The following is a 15231-nucleotide window of genomic DNA, read 5'->3' on the forward strand; positions in this document are numbered from 1 at the left end:
AGGAAAGTCATTACGATCGACTGTCATGGGCACCGCCTCAAGCTGTAACCAATGCTGTAAGTTCAAGCAAGTGCAGTAGCGTGTCAGCCCTTCTACCGGCGAATACTAGTTGGATCCAGTGCACACTGTAGACTTGCTAGCCACGTCGTTGGTCTTGGTATAAAATTTTGACCCTGTATCGTTCTGGTTGCTATATGATAGACGTTCTCATGGCAGGACCCGTATCGCGTTAACTTGGATCACTACAATCAATTTAGACATACTGCAAGCTTATCCTGCTAGCTGTTTCACCGCAATGAACTTCAAGCTTCAAGACTCGGCAGCACCGGTTGCACCAATTATCCCGTGATTCCATGCTTACCCGAATTCCGGCTATCGTCTCATCGTTCTTAGCCCAGATCGAGCACGTCGAGCTTCTAACGACTCAGAATGAACGCCAGTATGGCCTCGACATACCCTTTGGAACCAACTCCTCCATGGACAACTGTAAACCCTAGGCCGTTCTTGCCTTTTCGCACACGTTGCGGTAGCGAAGAGTTACCTTCATTACCGTCGCCTCGGAACGAACTCTTCAACGACAATTACGTTGTCAGTACCCACCTCGTACCTGCTGGTTGTCCAAGACTCACTCCGGACATCCCATTGCCTGTGCTCCCTAATTTCTCGACGAATAGCGCAGAACGGAAACGGGATATCGAGCAGCTTCTTGCTGAAATTAATGAGCGACAAGCGCGCTTCGTGAGTGGGGAGTTAGGCGGAGAAAGAAGCGAGAAACCGTTGTGGAATTGCGTCAATCGATATACCAAGAGAGTTCAAGATGGGAGGAGGGGCTTGACGCTGTTCTTCGCTCACGCAAATGGTTTTCCCAAAGAGGTGTTCATTATTTCACTCGATTCTCTTGTTTCAAGGGAACGATCATCAAATATGTTATAGATATGGGAAACAACTCTGCGCTATTTACTATCGTCACCTACAGCTTCACTGGTCGACGAGGTCTGGTCTTGGGAAGCTATTCAGCACGGTGATGCTGGACTAATCAACGAGACAAGTCTCAGTGGCATATGTAAGACACCCGCGCACTTCATCCAAAGGCTCAACCGAACCTTCTTTTGTAGTTGATTGGCGAGATAACGCGCGGGATATTGCACACTTTCTGTTATACTACCTACCGGAAGATGCATCTTCGAAGGTTTTACCGACGCATCTACACCTTCTGCAGGAGACTATCAGTGAATCCAGGAAGACCGAGGGATTGTCATCCCGCTACCTGGTGGCTGTTGGACATTCATTCGGTGGCTGCTCTTCGTATGTTGTTATTGCTAGCATTATATTCTAATGGAATGTTGACAACATTAATGCAGCGTACTAGCGGCTGTCAATTTCCCTGCACTGTTCTCCTCCATCATTCTCGTAGACCCTGTTATTATCAATGGTGGCTATTCCTCACATTTCAATAGGCTCACATTAGCTGCCCTCAGCAGGCGCGAACATTGGCCATCACGGTGAGTCATGATTTTGTGCCGATGACTTCTAAGTATTTAAGTAATGTTGCCAGTGAGGAGGCATTACGCTTGTTCAAGGCCTCTCCATTCTTCAGAGCTTGGCATCCTGATACCCTGCAGCTTTATGTTACATATGGTTTGACCAAGGATTCACAAGGGGGTGTGAAGCTAAAGATGTCAGCTCTGCAAGAGGCTTTGGTGTTTTCAGATCGTATAGGATCACGTGAAGCATGGGAACTGCTGGAAAAGGTGGACGAGCGAATAGAATTACGCTGGATTGTTCCAGGGAAGCCCGGAGACAAGGGGTGCGTTAGCTCCCCAACCCATAAAATCTGCTCTACTGACATTTATTTCAGAATTATGGGCGAACAAGCGACGAGGGTGCGAGTATGGCGAAGACCGGCTAACTCCTCTAACGTGGTAATTTACTCAGCTGGACATCTGGTAAGCCGATATTTTGTGTCCATGTACAAGTCTGATTGAGGTGGCTGTCACTCAGATTGCGCAGGAATCACCAGAGGAGCTTGGTAAATGATATTTTATGTTTACAACAATGTTCACGTCATAATTTTTTTCTAGCCCAAGAAATATCAGCTTTCCTGGAGACAAAGTACAGGCCATGGAGTAGAGCATACCTATGATATCCTTTACGGTGATATTTGAATTTGCAAACAAGACATACCTGAAACAAACATAGATAGTTGACGTTCTTTGTCACGTTTGAATCTCGCTTATGAACACGATAGTCTTCTAGAATAACAAGGTGGGTCATCTTTGCGACGGCGCTCTTTTGATCTGGCCTTCTACGTGAGTTGGTTGCTGCTTGATTGCGTAGGTACTACTTTGACTGCCATTTCCTTGTTCCAGCAGGGTCAGGCGCGAATAATGCAGCTGTGCACTGCATGCTCTTTCGGTGCGTATGTACTCACCTGCACTCGCATGAGGTTACATGGATTTAGCTTGATGGTCCAACGGTGGCCTCAATCGAACCACGTTGACAGTTACATTTCATATTATCAACTTGCCGCATCATATTTGGAGTTCATCTACAGGTGCGTCGTCAAATTCTTCAAAGGGGCTGAGGTTGCAGGTGGTCTGGGTTCCCGGAGGGGAGCTGCAGTTGATAGCGGCAGGGAGAGGTGGGTGGCATGAAGGGCGCGACGGGGAGTAAGGAGTAAGGGAGGTTGTCATCATAGTCAAGGATAAGGGAAAATAAAACCACAACGAGCCAGCATGACGAAGCTAAAGAGTTGACCTTTCCGAGCGGATCACAAGCGTTGACTTGTGAGCACGAAACATAGCCCTTGTGAGCAGCCACATGGAAATCCTCTTCGTATGTGCTTCTATGCTAGTAAAACACTCATCTGGGCTTGCGCCGTTCAAAATTTCACGGTCGTGACTGGCCAATCGACTACATGTTCTTCGGATCTTTCTTCTTCCCTGCACTCATCCTCATTTACGTGTCGCTCGCCGATTGTGTCCTCCCCACCCATTTCCCACCTCTTCTCGTCCACTCTTTTGTGTTTTGGTCTATTCGCTCTTCCTTTCGGCAGAAGGTTTGTGTTTATCGACATTGGCATGCTTGCAGCGCAACTGATTAATTCATCAGGAATGATGTCAGGCGGTAGGACCCACGTCTCGCGGGGTAGAATGAACTTGGTGCTTCAGGCGGAGCCAGTGAGCCCGCAAGTTCTTAGAACCTACGAACAAGAGTGTAATCCCCCAATCTCCTAAGTCCAATTCTCTAGACCTTCCCACGTACCAAGTTTGAAAATATTGACAGTTTCTCTCTCGATTCATCAATGCCTCGACACGTGAGTCCTTCTTACTTTTCATTCTATCCCCGGAATAGTAATTGACCATGTCAGGTCCCAATATTCTAATTGATAGTTTCCCTCTTAGATTATAGCAATAGTTGGCCATGAGCCAACATGAGGTTATAGTAATAAGGTGCTTGCTACTCCTCTTGAATGACAAGGACCGGCATGACTTTGACACAATCTTTTCCGACGCGGTAACCCATGCAATTCTTGCTGTTCTGCATGTGTGATGAAGTACTTGAATTGCCAGCTCACAAGTGGCCAAAGTTATGATGTGCATGATGAGATCCACGTTTATGATCTGGCAGCACATATTCACATGGTGGGACCACAGCCTCAGTTGCAACCGTACCATATCGATGTCATATTTTTGTATCATGGTGTCCGGTGAATTTTATTTTCAACCGACGAAGTTCGTCGCGGTTTTCTGGGTAACTTATTAGCATGTAGCCATGTACACTGTTATGACAGTGCTGGTGCAAGCTGCATTTTCGGTTGCACCCCATGTGCTGCTTGCAGATGAATACTAACTCGAGGAATTATTTGGGCGTTACTGCGGTCGCGAACAATTTGCTGTGCTATGAGTAAGTGCATCAGCCCAAAATAGCAAGCAACAATTAGTTCAACCCCGCACCTAGCTACGTACTACGCCTCCTTTGCTCCATTCAAAACAATTGTGACCAATGACCATGATCTCGAGGCCTTATACGAGTCCACATAACGTTGAATAGTCGACCCTAACTCTATGTAACGTACGTTCTCAGGTCACTATGAGACATCCAACGGTAGTTCCGCTGGGAGGGAGATCCTGTCCACTACTACGTACCTTGAGACAGGTTAATTGAGCATAATCATCGGTTAGGCGGTGCGACCATCATTGGAGACCATACCTTGCACGGGCGTTTGTCTGCCAGGTACAGCCTCGGCGTGAGTATACTAGTGCAAACTTTAGTAGTGTCTTACTACCACATTAAATCTTCCTCGCCTCAACCACAATTCAGAAGTGCTGCGCACTGCATGTTATTCATAATCTAACGACTCTTTCACGACACCATAATCCCTGGCTGCGGTATGTTTTCATCTGCTCCGAGTCGAATTCCGTTCTGTCCCCGCACGCTCCTCTGGCTGTCTCTCTCGGTCGTCCGATACCCCCAATTTGTATCTGCAAGACCAACAAGTGAGATATTACCACGCGCATCAGATACCAGTCAAGTGGGAAGCGACGGGAACGGCATTTCTGCAAGCGTATGGGTGCGTACTGTTCACCGTCAAGCCCGAACGCTAATACTTAAAACAAAGAAACCAAATTTCTAGATACCTGTACTGATACTCGCAGTCGTTGTTGCCGTGCTGACACTAGTTGGATGCGTCAGACGGGCCACGCACAGGGAAGTTGGCGCAGCTGCCGTAGCGAGCACGCCTGCTGGTCAGGCAGCCTCAACTCGTCCTGGAAGACGCCGGAGGCCCGCACGGACTCCAAGTCAGATTTCCACAAAATCGCTTCCACCTTACATGCTGGAACCGGGCGACCAGGAGCTTGTTATCTTCAGGTGTGCATACTTTACGTGCCCGCAGTACCCACATTCCTTTGACACCATCAATATCACAGAGCCCCTTTGAAGACGGAGGACGACCACGATCCTATGCCAATACTGGAAGAAGCAGAGCACCCTCAAACAAGAGGGACACATCGTGGTCTTGACATCGAGTCACACGGTACCATACAGGCGGATAACTCTTCCACAAATCTCATATATAACGTTTCTGACGACGTACCAATGAGACGAAGTATAGACGTTGTTAGCTTAGGCACGTCGCATCACTCGCAAGAAAGTCATTCCGAATTGTTACCGTTGCACACTACACAAACACAAATGTCCGAAGACCCACGAGGAGAAGCTCCTCCGTACTTTGAGGTTGTAGATCACGACACTCCTCACACGTTGCCTAATGAGCCTCCTGAATCCATCGACAATGCTGCCCCTGATCGACGCTCTAGATTCAGCTTCCTTTTCAACCCCTTCGGGGGTTCATCACGGCATCCGCCCATTTCGATCAATAACAGGGCTGTCGCTCCTGACCATGCTCGCAACGTTTCATCCCTCTCTGTAGCATCAACAACCAGTGGACATGGACGCAATCGCTCGGGCTCTAATTCGACGCTTTTGAAAGCTCTCAGGCCCCACGACCATTCCACGCCTATGACATCCCCGTCGACCATATCTTTGAACTCAATATCGGCACCCCTCACACATACTGTTATGCGCTCAGAGTTCCGGGCGCCAAAAGGTGGCATTACGCCTGAGCAATTCAAACTCATCACCTCCAAGAATGCACTAGAAAGATTCGGTGTTCCATACGGTCCAGACGCTGTAGCATTTTCAGCATCAAGGTCTAATATGGTGCCGCCGCCCGGCTTCGACGCCACTATGTCAAGTTCAAGTTTACCAGGTCAAGCAAGTGGCTCACTATCAACTGACCTTCGCAACCCGTCTAGTACTAGCGCACCAAAGAGAGAGACAACAGGAAGCCCTGTCTATAACAGTGTTGCTGCGGATGAGGCTGGACAAACAACCACACGTTCTGTCATATCCGGATCACCTCCATCGTCACCACGCTCGCTGCTACCATCTTCAGATCAACGACAGGGTGACTCGCCTTCAAGTTCGGTGACATCCTTCGAGACAGCTGCTTCGGAGTTCTCGCAGCCCACTACACCGCTCACAGCGCGACCTGCGACGCCAGTGACGTCTCGGCCCTTTGTCGTATGAGAATATCTCTATTTCTCAATTGTGACTTGACTAGGACTTATTTCCTATATCTGGCATTCATCTTACTATCTTCTATCATGTTTCGTCCCTTGAACTTTCGGCTGCTTACCTCGGATCTCTAGGCTTTCTGTGGCCTTACATGTAGTTTTAGTTTCTAAGCTTCCGATCAGTTGGACGGTACCAGTGTTATTATTCATAGAAACCTGTTTTAAACCGTTTTCCCCATTGATATCACTCCGTTACAGTAATCTGATCGCGATCCTTCAGCTAAGCTCCGTGGTTTCATGATCCAGATTGCGGCTCTGCACCCACGAGCGGTGTCATCTCCATTAGGGGGCTCGTTGTTTAACACTCCACCTCCACCGGATCGTTTCATCTCTTTGAGGAGCACTTTCACACTGGACTTATTTGTGGTCAATGTCGTCCACCCAAGTGTTGCTCCCCAAAGCATGCTTTGGACCGTGTGGACCGTGAGCTTCGAGTTTGTTAAAGTAACTACAGCCGGTGGGATGTCATCCTCGTCGTTAGTCAAGTAAGGTGCAGCCGAGTGGCCAGGAGGACTCTGCGACTCCCGAAGTCTTGAGATGTCTTCTTGGGATAGTATGATCCGACAGGTCGAGGCAAGGGACGTCATGAAAGGTGACGAAGGATTTGGCTGAAAGGACTCGAGAGAAGTGGCATCGGGTTCTGAAGATGGGTACAACCTGATAGGCATCAATGGAATGAAATTAGACGGGTATCGTGAATGCACCCAGAATTGATCATGGGTGGGTATGGTAGTCGTGTGAGAACATACGGAACAAGAGAACAGTGCTTCAGCGCGCTGGCGTTCTCTCGTGCCCGCGATTTTGGACACAATCTGGAGACAACGTCGGCGAGCCTCCTGTGTCGTCCAAAATTGGATATTTTGCAGAGTAGGGGATATGGATCCCAAGCGGTCGTGCATATCCTGCAAGAGACCCTTCTTCATCTCTTGTTGGGCTTGGTCTGCCAACACTCTTGAGTGAATCCCGGAGTCCTCCCATGTGCTTGCTGCATCTGGAGAATCGGAAAGCATCTGGACCCGCTGCTTTTTCCATTCTACGTATTGTTGCGACGGAATGAATCGTGTGATGGCATCTTCTGGATCACGAGGCAGATGAGAATGAGTGGTATCAGAGATGAGCGCTATCAATGCTGAGAGGTCGAGGTTGATATGAGTGGTGGGCTCCAAAACTATTGGCTGCGCTGGAACGTTGTCCATCTCCTTTACGATGCCCTGCTTTTCGCCTAATTGGACATCTATGCCCATTCTCTGGAGACAATCGATCGTGTATGCGATTCTGGGATCACTTGTTTCGTGGTTGGTGTCAGAGAGATTCAGTCGGGTTAGACGCATGGTAACCGAAGGAATTTCATTGGAACCATGAGGGTTTGCCCTTGCAGCCTCCAGAAGTTCACGACCCATGCGCAGCACGGAATTGTCAAACTCTTGGGGTATCAGATTTTCCTTCTTCGGGCAAGAGCGCCCATCACCGTCGTCCTCGTCAGAACTGGTAAGATACGAATCCAATTCGCGAAACTCCATTAAAATGCGACTGTTCTTTATCCTGAAAATTCGTCCAGAGTTATTCTAGGTGAAATGTTGGACGAACTCACGTATTGACTCTGATCCAACGTCTCCCGTTGTCAGCGACCACATCGACCTTGACACCATGCCCTTTAGCTGCACCATTCTTGGGCTTACGGGAGGTCTGAGGATGAACGGCGGTGTGGAATGTCCGGTATATAGCAACAGCTCCACGAGCTTGACGTAGTTCCTGCCACACTGCAACGAGATATGGTGCATTGGTCGAGAGAGGAGGAAGAGACGAAGATTCTGGGTCATCAAGAAACTACTGCATATCGATTAGAATCATTGAATGAATAAAAACATCCCTATGGCGGACTGGACACACCTTTTGGAGAACTTGCAGGTCTCGTTTCACCTCATCTCGTAGAAACCGCAACCCGGGTAGTACTTCTCGGGTCTGAGGCTTCAATTCGCCCGGTTCTTCTCCTGATGAGTCGATGATTGGCGAGTGTTGGGATTCAGGCTCGTATGAGTCCAGCTCAACGCTTACAGAGCGTAGGCAATCGCACAACTCGTATAGTTCTTCGTGAGGTCTCGTCATGATGTTGGCGCAAAGATGACTGGTTATGATAATCACTTTCAAGTGGTAGGTCCGAAACAAAGCCCAGTATGCGAAAAAATGTTGGAGGAGTCCCAGTGCTGGCGAGTTTTGTCCGCTGCAGAAATTTACAAAAGCATCCAGCTGAGGCCCATCATGTAGTTAAAATGGTTACAGTGCATCATAATGAGGATCCTGATAGATATTGTCTAATTTACCATCCATTATCTCTGGCATGGTGCAGGACGTACTATCAATATTAATGCCCAGGCCTCTCGAAGACGATGAGCTAACAGCAAATTGATAGCTAATAAAAGTGCAACGATGAATTCAGACATGTCCGAATTTTGAAAACAATCTGAAAAACTAAGATGCTACATCTCCATCGAATCAGGGTTACGAAAACAAAGTAATAAATGCATTACAGATGCGGTATAGTAGACGTTAAATGGTATGGTATGATAGTGGGTAGTGAAGATTGTTTGGATTGGCTTTCGTTGAGTGTGCGGGGCGTAAATGGGCGTATAGTGTGATCCCGCGGGGGAGTTCGTCGGCTGGATAATCAAAGGAGTCGTTTATGCGCGGCGCCAAGCAGGAGTAGACGGGCTGCTCTTGCCCTTGGGAGGTGCAGCTCCCAGCATCACACCACCTGTGAGGACTGTGGTCTTGCCACCGTCATAGGGAATAACTTCCGTCTTGGAAGTGTCTACAAAGACACGAACCTGCCTTGCCTTCTCGCGGCGGGTAAGTCGGAATGACTGGTTGTTGCTCTTCTTGGACGACAAGGTAGAGGCAGCCGTAGTAGAGAAAGAGGAGCACAAGTCAGACGAGCAATAACTGGAGCACAGATCGGTAGATATATCGGAGAGGGGCGATTTCAAACGTGTAGGGGCAGGGAAACGGTGAATGACAGGAATCGTCCATGTGGGTGCACTGATTTCGTCAGCGAGCAAGGCGAAAATTTCTTCATCCTCTGTGTAATCATTTTCCCAGAGCTGCTGGGAAAGTGTCTTGGACCTTGAGTTGTTAAGTGGCAGTTGGCTAAAAGGCGTATGACGCCTAGATACAGCCTCAGCTACCAGCTCCTCCGACCAGATCGTAATGAGCCTAGTACCCTTCCCGAACTGCACAGAGATGCATCCTGGATCGACACGGAAGTCAAACTCACGTCCGCCCAAGGCTGCAATCCAGTCGAACCACTGAATGTTGGATGCAAGGCACGCTGTATATATAGCACGTGGAGGGAGGCAATTAGGGGAGAGGGTGAGGCAACGCTGGCTGGAACCATGAAGCGGTTCATTGGGAGTCCATGTCGGGGCGAACAGTGCGGTTAAGTTCGCCTCAAGTACAGATTGAAGCCTGTTGATGGTCGCAGTAGGGTGCATAACGGTAAGAGGTCGAATGAGATAAGCGATAGCTTGAGCAAGAGTGGTGGAAAGGCTGAATGTAGCGTTCATAATAACAGTCAACGACAGTAAAGCGATTGGGAAGATTGATTAGGTGGTAATAACAGAAATCGTCCTGCGATGATAGATGTGGGTGGAGCGCGCTGAAAGAATACGTGAGAATATGATATATGTCTCGGCAGTACTGAGTTTTGATTCAGACGAGATTGAATGTGAGCGGAAGAATAGACACGTCCGAGTTAATATTAATGTCGAACGAGACTCTCAGAAGGAAAGAAAGGTAGCTCACTTAACAGCCTAGATAAAGAAGGGGACATAAAATATGTTAACGGAAGAAGAAACGGAAGTCAACAGATGGATGACGAACCTAGCTGTAAATGATTGGGTTGTCAAAACCCGGAAGGATTGTACATATGGGAAGCTGCTGGTCCGCTGACCTTTTATATACATTCCAGGCAGCGCAGGCTTAAAATTAAAGGCCACGCTGCCAGCAGAGCATCACCCATAAACGGTCACGAAGCAAGAACAAAAAGACCCTGTGGGGGAGTTCTGATGACACAAGAAGGTGCACAGGATAAGTTTACGTCTTTATAGCCTGAGTATTATTGTTGATCATCTCGCATATGGTTCCTTGGAAGAGGCATGCGATGGAGAAAGCCGAAACACCAACACTTTGCTTACGGTAAGCAAAAACCTTACACACGTTGTTCGTCACTGTTGTGCATTCGAGCAACACCTCAACACCATGAGTTCTCATAACACATCGTTCTGAACTCACCCAGTATCTTTAGGCGCAAGCCTGGTCGAGTCTGTAAAGGCATTGGTTCGTACAACTCCTCAGTTTCGTCGTTTGCATTGAAGTCACCCTTAAGTTTTGCTCGTACGACTTCCTTATTGGTATGTTATAAAATAGAACATACAAGTATTTGAACGTGGTGAAGTCTACAGATTTGACCTAGAAAGGAGGTATCTTTCCAAGAATAAGATATCAGCAGCATTAGTGAACTCGATCACGCTCTTCTGTTTGTATCCTACAAAAGCCTGTCAGCAGCGTCACGCGAAAATACGAAAAGACATACCATGGCCTTCCATTTCACAAAGGACGAGCTCGGTATGCACATTCTTCGACACGATTTTGTACATACTAACAGCTTCATGCACAGTCACTCGACTATCGTTCTCGCCATGGGTGATCAGGAGGGGCACCGTAATCTTCGAGGTGTTGTTGATCGGCGAGATCCTGTCAAGGAACTCTCTAATTTCAGGAATGGTCTCGTCGCCATACTCGCGTCTGCGTGCTGCTCGCCGGACATCCGCAGTATTCTCCAAGAACGAAGGCCAGTGCACGATTCCAAAGTTTTCAATGCCGCAAGCGAGCTTGGAGGAGTAATGTGTCAAAGTCGCCTAATGCAATGCCTTGACGTGAGAACGAGGTGCCTATTGAGAATATAGATATATCGCACCAAGGACATATATCCACCATCTTCAAACGGTGACAGTCAGTTTTTTGGTAGAAATCACGAGAAGTTTGCTCACAGGATCCGCCTGCTACAGCAATGCGGGATGAATCCAATTCATTCTGCATGTTAGATGCGATGTGGTCAAGCAACGCTCCAATATCCCTGAGAAAAAATGAGTGATCTGTCCCCGAGAGGGTGGGTATTCACTGTACTTGACTGAATCTTCGCGTTTCAACACATCATCCGCGGTCATGTACTTCTTGCCGTATCCCGAACTTCCGCGCACATTGGGGTAGATAACAGCAATTTTCAGCTCGTTCAACAGGTAACTATGCGTAGGTCTGCAGAAGTCTGTCAGCCTACAACTTGGTCAAGCAAAAACTTTGACTAACGTGCGGTAATTGGCAGTAGCTTGAGATTCCGGGCCACCGTGAATGTGAATAATGACCGGAGTCACCGATTGACCAGTCGGGTGGTAATAGATGGCAGGGACTTCCAAGCCATCGAAGCTCTTGTATCTGATGAGTGTAGGCGGAACTTCATGTGTCACTGTAGGTGGCGCTGCCTGTGCATATGGCAAGACAGAGGCGAGCACGTAGGCGTTTCCATTTTCATCTTTCTTGACATCGTTCAACAATGGGAGAAGATCCAAGTAGGTGATACGCCCCCTGGAGTGGTATGATGTGAGATGCAGCGTTAATTCGTACGGCTTGCCATTGAGATCATTTGTTTGGAAGGCGAGCCAACCCCTTTCCCAAGCAACCTTGACCTCAATCACAGTGTTCTTGTGAGATCCGGATAGGGGCATAAAAAACAGGGAGGTCCATCCCTCAACATTGACGGTAAATACGATATTGTCGCTAGTGACCTTGAGGTCCTGTATTTCCCACAAAATTGGTCGTATAGCTTGGATTGTGGCACCGGAAGTGGTGACATGGGTGACCGATGCCGTGTCAAGATCGTAAATGACAACTGAGGCAAAATCACCATAGCCATTGGTGGTGCAGTAGATCAAGTGGGGTAGATTAACGTCGTGGGAGAACGCAGCGTCGCCGAACGCAGTATTTTCTGGTTTCTCTGTCGCTCCTGGGAACTCGATTAACTTTGGTGGTAATACCTGTTCTCCGGAAATGTCGACAACATATAAAGCATTGTAACTCGAGCCATATCGCCTTATGATCAACAGATACTTGTCATCAATGGAAAAGCTCTGCGGGCTGTACATGGTCGTTCCTTCCCCAGTGCTTGGAGCGACTAAACGTGAGGGCAGAGTGAAGGGAGAGGCATCTGCCTTTGCGCCCGTATTCGAGTCTATGAGCCTGGTAACATACACCAAAGTATCCTTGTTATTCTCCTTGTTCGACGCAAAGGCCATAAGGCTGTCCCGCGAGATTCGATCAGATACAAACTGAACGAACGAAGACAGACATACTTATTTGCCTGAGACATAACAATTGAGCCGTATCTATAGTCATCGTGGGTCAGTCTCTCGATGCGTCCCATGCCAGGCGCATTATCCAGTTCTCCTTGTATTTTTGGAAGAACTTGATCAGCAAGAGAATCCTCCCAGTAACGCCTGCGATTTTGGTCAGACAGGATCTTGAGCTGTACGCAGCTACGTGCCATAGTTGAAAATGCTCATTTCCGTTGAGATCCATAACCATGATGGCTCCTCCACGCCTGTGCACACCCCGCCAGTCGTCTTCAAGAATTCCGCAGAACATTGATATCGTCCTGCCAGAACCAATGTCAAAGTACGTGAGCCGGCTCAACTCGGTACCGGAAGGATCTGTTGGCATGCGATACAACTGAGTGACTTGAGCGTCTGCAGGCCTGTGCGCAATGATGATGCCGCCTGGAACTTCTTTGCCGTTGGCATCCTTGGTTGTCCGCTCAAACCCTGGAGTACTAAAACCTTGCCGCGAACCAGATATATCAGAGCGTACTTCCAAGAATATAACCGCTACGCACCTCGAGCAGCATCTTCGTACTGCTTCATACCATCGAAAATGCGCTGCGGGACCATCGGTAAGTTTACAGCCTTGATCTGCTTGGCAGGTCTAGTAAACTCCAAATCGCCATAGTCAACAGGTGTGGCCATCTCGATTGAAAGCGTGGTTCCGCCGATTGTGGGGATGAATCACTTATACTTATATCATTGAAAGGATATAAGTATAGTCAACGACCATGTGTTCAGATTGACACTTATCGCGCGTGAATCAGTGCACAGGGCACCTACAGTGATAACAATCATATCACGAGGTTCCGCGCAGCAGAGTAAGAGGGTCTAGCCTGGAAGTTCAAAAACGGTCCGGCTCGTCCGTCAGCGTCACGTTCTTGATTTAGATCTCAACGCCTCGCAACGCATTTTGTTCTTTAGCCCTTTGTCCTCCTATATGAGTGCACATTCCATTCGTCTCTCAGTCCTTCCCCTTTGTCCTTCATTTTGCATATAATACAACACGTATCGTCTCCGTCTGACTGTTTTTCGGTTCCTCTGTTTGTAGCTTGACACATAATCACGGCATCCTCTATATTGTCGAAGTCTCTAGATCTATTTCCAGGCGACCACTTTTTTCTTGTACTGTTCCTCTACAATGTCGAGCAACCAGGCCAGGATCAATGCACTGCTGAGGAAGTCACTTATTGGGCAACTTATTGACACCCAATTTTACCTATTCTCCGTTCGATCGAAGCGTGACTCGGAGGGCAATGCTACTAACCTTCAAGCACTGTTTGCCGATGATGAAGCCCTCACCACGGGCTCAGAGTACTTCAGTAACTGTAAGCAATTTCGCAATTCTGTTACCACCCAGTAAAGTTCAGCAGATACTTTCAGTACTTTCCGAAAATCCGTCCAATGATTCTTCTGTGGTCGAATATCAAGACTACCACGCTTGTGAAGGAGGGATCTCTCTCGATGAATACGGCTATGCGTCTGATAGTGACCTCGATGAAGAAGAGGAAGAGACCGACGAAACCGTACAAGATAGTGAGTGGTTTCACCTACCCTGGCACAATATACCCATCTTAGGTTCACATTTTGAAGATGAAAGGTGCGCGGAAGTCTCTGCGGAACAAGTATCTCGAACGGAATCGATCAAGAGCTTGACTACAAAAAGAACCCCGTGTATCATTCCAGGCCGCAGACTGTTGGTAACAGATACTGCGTTCAATACGTGCGGTTTGCCAGCCTAGCACTAAATTCTGTTACCCATTGATTTTGCATAGCTGGCGGGCTTTATTAGACTATCTTTACACTGACGAGATTGTTTTCGCACCTTTGCGATCGCAAGCAAGCAAGTCAGCGAGACGTCGCAGCCTTGGCGAGGCCCCATCATGCTCACCGAAGTCTATGTATCGCCTAGCATGCAAGGTGTGTGTTATCTAATTTTTGATACTCTCTGTGTGGATTCATACGGGGGATTTTGCCAGATTAGACACGACAAATTGCAGGCCAAAGCGCTTTCTGCGATACGCTCTAGTCTAACTGAGCACAATGTCCTACAGGAACTCTCTTCGTCTCTGACATCCCGGTTAGTTGATCGTGCATCTCTGGCACCATCGGGATGATGACATGTCTTTTGAAGGTTTCCTGCCATTCTTGAGATGGAAATCGAGGTTTTATTCGAGAACATCGTTACTCCTACTATCATGAAAGACTTTCCGACGCTTATTCAAAGGATTGCTAGTGCTAGCCTCCCGCATGGGGCTGACATTCTGACGAAACTCCACGAAAGAATGTTAAGGCAGCACTACCCTAGAATTTTGTCTCCTCAGGCTGCACCTACATCTGAAAAGTATGTTAATATATAAATTGCTGACTACTAAATCTAATTTGCCTCTGTTGAACCTTCGCAAGTGAATGCAGCAGCCACGGCTCGCCGCCCAGTGGTCCGTTCAAATTCAAATGGGAAGAGCCACAAAAACCGGTGACGGGGCGGTTCAGGTTCTAAACACATTATAGGCACGCCATTCGTGTAGGCTCCCGCAGCACAACAAGTAATTTGTTGTCATCTGATGGTCTGGAGACACCCTTAACAGTAGAATATTAGCACGTGTCATGCTCAAGATAAAATATAGATATTTTAATATTTTAACCTGAAGTAACTTGGAACAAAA

The 15231-nt window shown here is 47.9% G+C and overlaps 7 protein-coding genes across 7 annotated transcripts; 3 read left to right on the plus strand and 4 right to left on the minus strand.

Moving 5' to 3' along the window:
* EDB93DRAFT_284556 (Alpha/beta hydrolase family-domain-containing protein) lies at positions 1 to 2212 on the plus strand. The gene is made up of 7 exons (XM_041455968.1): positions 1 to 873; positions 934 to 1063; positions 1116 to 1305; positions 1362 to 1502; positions 1556 to 1807; positions 1859 to 1946; positions 2002 to 2212. The coding sequence occupies exons 1-7, from the start codon at positions 430 to 432 to the stop codon at positions 2035 to 2037; spliced, it is 1281 nt and encodes a 426-aa protein (XP_041313118.1). The 5' UTR covers positions 1 to 429; the 3' UTR covers positions 2038 to 2212.
* A 631-nt stretch (positions 2213 to 2843) lies between these two features.
* On the minus strand, positions 2844 to 4023 carry EDB93DRAFT_284724 (uncharacterized protein). The gene is made up of 2 exons (XM_041455970.1): positions 3138 to 4023; positions 2844 to 3083 (listed from the first exon to the last, which is right to left on the minus strand). The coding sequence occupies exons 1-2, from the start codon at positions 3699 to 3701 to the stop codon at positions 3033 to 3035; spliced, it is 615 nt and encodes a 204-aa protein (XP_041313119.1). The 5' UTR covers positions 3702 to 4023; the 3' UTR covers positions 2844 to 3032.
* A 24-nt stretch (positions 4024 to 4047) lies between these two features.
* On the plus strand, positions 4048 to 6197 carry EDB93DRAFT_284005 (uncharacterized protein). The gene is made up of 3 exons (XM_041455962.1): positions 4048 to 4573; positions 4637 to 4872; positions 4932 to 6197. The coding sequence occupies exons 1-3, from the start codon at positions 4394 to 4396 to the stop codon at positions 6091 to 6093; spliced, it is 1578 nt and encodes a 525-aa protein (XP_041313120.1). The 5' UTR covers positions 4048 to 4393; the 3' UTR covers positions 6094 to 6197.
* Positions 6198 to 6301: 104 nt separating this feature from the next.
* EDB93DRAFT_1237534 (uncharacterized protein) lies at positions 6302 to 8246 on the minus strand (the record flags this gene model as incomplete). The annotated part of the gene is made up of 3 exons (XM_041451426.1): positions 6302 to 7682; positions 7732 to 7967; positions 8031 to 8246. 3 exons carry the CDS (start codon positions 8244 to 8246, stop codon positions 6302 to 6304), a joined length of 1833 nt encoding a protein of 610 aa, XP_041313121.1.
* A 155-nt stretch (positions 8247 to 8401) lies between these two features.
* EDB93DRAFT_284239 (uncharacterized protein) lies at positions 8402 to 10052 on the minus strand. Its single transcript, XM_041455964.1, has 3 exons — positions 10017 to 10052; positions 9939 to 9946; positions 8402 to 9833 (listed from the first exon to the last, which is right to left on the minus strand). Exon 3 carries the CDS (start codon positions 9698 to 9700, stop codon positions 8819 to 8821), a length of 882 nt encoding a protein of 293 aa, XP_041313122.1. The 5' UTR covers positions 9701 to 9833; positions 9939 to 9946; positions 10017 to 10052; the 3' UTR covers positions 8402 to 8818.
* A 469-nt stretch (positions 10053 to 10521) lies between these two features.
* Positions 10522 to 13479, minus strand: EDB93DRAFT_1115421 (alpha beta-hydrolase). Its single transcript, XM_041448284.1, has 9 exons — positions 13081 to 13479; positions 12733 to 13024; positions 12542 to 12685; positions 11502 to 12488; positions 11322 to 11450; positions 11186 to 11271; positions 11113 to 11132; positions 10729 to 11053; positions 10522 to 10680 (listed from the first exon to the last, which is right to left on the minus strand). The coding sequence occupies exons 1-9, from the start codon at positions 13208 to 13210 to the stop codon at positions 10592 to 10594; spliced, it is 2202 nt and encodes a 733-aa protein (XP_041313123.1). The 5' UTR covers positions 13211 to 13479; the 3' UTR covers positions 10522 to 10591.
* EDB93DRAFT_1115422 (uncharacterized protein) lies at positions 13480 to 15209 on the plus strand. Its single transcript, XM_041448285.1, has 7 exons — positions 13480 to 13893; positions 13949 to 14101; positions 14159 to 14288; positions 14341 to 14485; positions 14545 to 14645; positions 14700 to 14909; positions 14972 to 15209. Exons 1-7 carry the CDS (start codon positions 13707 to 13709, stop codon positions 15063 to 15065), a joined length of 1020 nt encoding a protein of 339 aa, XP_041313124.1. The 5' UTR covers positions 13480 to 13706; the 3' UTR covers positions 15066 to 15209.
* Positions 15210 to 15231: the final 22 nt, after the last annotated feature.

The sequence above is a fragment of the Suillus bovinus genome, assembly GCF_016758785.1.
Source record: "Suillus bovinus strain UH-Sbo-P2 chromosome Unknown EDB93scaffold_2, whole genome shotgun sequence".
Lineage (NCBI taxonomy): Eukaryota > Fungi > Basidiomycota > Agaricomycetes > Boletales > Suillaceae > Suillus > Suillus bovinus.

What these genes read in the sequence shown, in the direction of transcription:
- EDB93DRAFT_284556 (XM_041455968.1), top strand. Translation starts at nt 430, where the DNA reads ATGAACGCCAGTATGGCCTCGACATACCCTTTGGAACCAACTCCTCCA. An exon ending in CAAATGGTTTTCCCAAAGAG is followed by an intron (nt 874 to 933) that starts GTGTTCATTATT and finishes AATATGTTATAG; the next exon opens with ATATGGGAAACAACTCTGCG. An exon ending in GGGAAGCCCGGAGACAAGGG is followed by an intron (nt 1,808 to 1,858) that starts GTGCGTTAGCTC and finishes CATTTATTTCAG; the next exon opens with AATTATGGGCGAACAAGCGA.
- EDB93DRAFT_284724 (XM_041455970.1), bottom strand. Translation starts at nt 3,701, where the DNA reads ATGATACAAAAATATGACATCGATATGGTACGGTTGCAACTGAGGCTG. An exon ending in TTCATTCTACCCCGCGAGAC is followed by an intron (nt 3,084 to 3,137) that starts GTGGGTCCTACC and finishes TTGCGCTGCAAG; the next exon opens with CATGCCAATGTCGATAAACA.
- EDB93DRAFT_284005 (XM_041455962.1), top strand. Translation starts at nt 4,394, where the DNA reads ATGTTTTCATCTGCTCCGAGTCGAATTCCGTTCTGTCCCCGCACGCTC. An exon ending in GCATTTCTGCAAGCGTATGG is followed by an intron (nt 4,574 to 4,636) that starts GTGCGTACTGTT and finishes CCAAATTTCTAG; the next exon opens with ATACCTGTACTGATACTCGC. An exon ending in CAGGAGCTTGTTATCTTCAG is followed by an intron (nt 4,873 to 4,931) that starts GTGTGCATACTT and finishes TCAATATCACAG; the next exon opens with AGCCCCTTTGAAGACGGAGG.
- EDB93DRAFT_284239 (XM_041455964.1), bottom strand. Translation starts at nt 9,700, where the DNA reads ATGAACGCTACATTCAGCCTTTCCACCACTCTTGCTCAAGCTATCGCT.
- EDB93DRAFT_1115421 (XM_041448284.1), bottom strand. Translation starts at nt 13,210, where the DNA reads ATGGCCACACCTGTTGACTATGGCGATTTGGAGTTTACTAGACCTGCC. An exon ending in GTACGAAGATGCTGCTCGAG is followed by an intron (nt 13,025 to 13,080) that starts GTGCGTAGCGGT and finishes GTTCGCGGCAAG; the next exon opens with GTTTTAGTACTCCAGGGTTT. An exon ending in TTGTGAAATGGAAGGCCATG is followed by an intron (nt 10,681 to 10,728) that starts GTATGTCTTTTC and finishes AGGCTTTTGTAG; the next exon opens with GATACAAACAGAAGAGCGTG.
- EDB93DRAFT_1115422 (XM_041448285.1), top strand. Translation starts at nt 13,707, where the DNA reads ATGTCGAGCAACCAGGCCAGGATCAATGCACTGCTGAGGAAGTCACTT. An exon ending in TGTATCGCCTAGCATGCAAG is followed by an intron (nt 14,486 to 14,544) that starts GTGTGTGTTATC and finishes GGATTTTGCCAG; the next exon opens with ATTAGACACGACAAATTGCA. An exon ending in TCTTCGTCTCTGACATCCCG is followed by an intron (nt 14,646 to 14,699) that starts GTTAGTTGATCG and finishes TGTCTTTTGAAG; the next exon opens with GTTTCCTGCCATTCTTGAGA.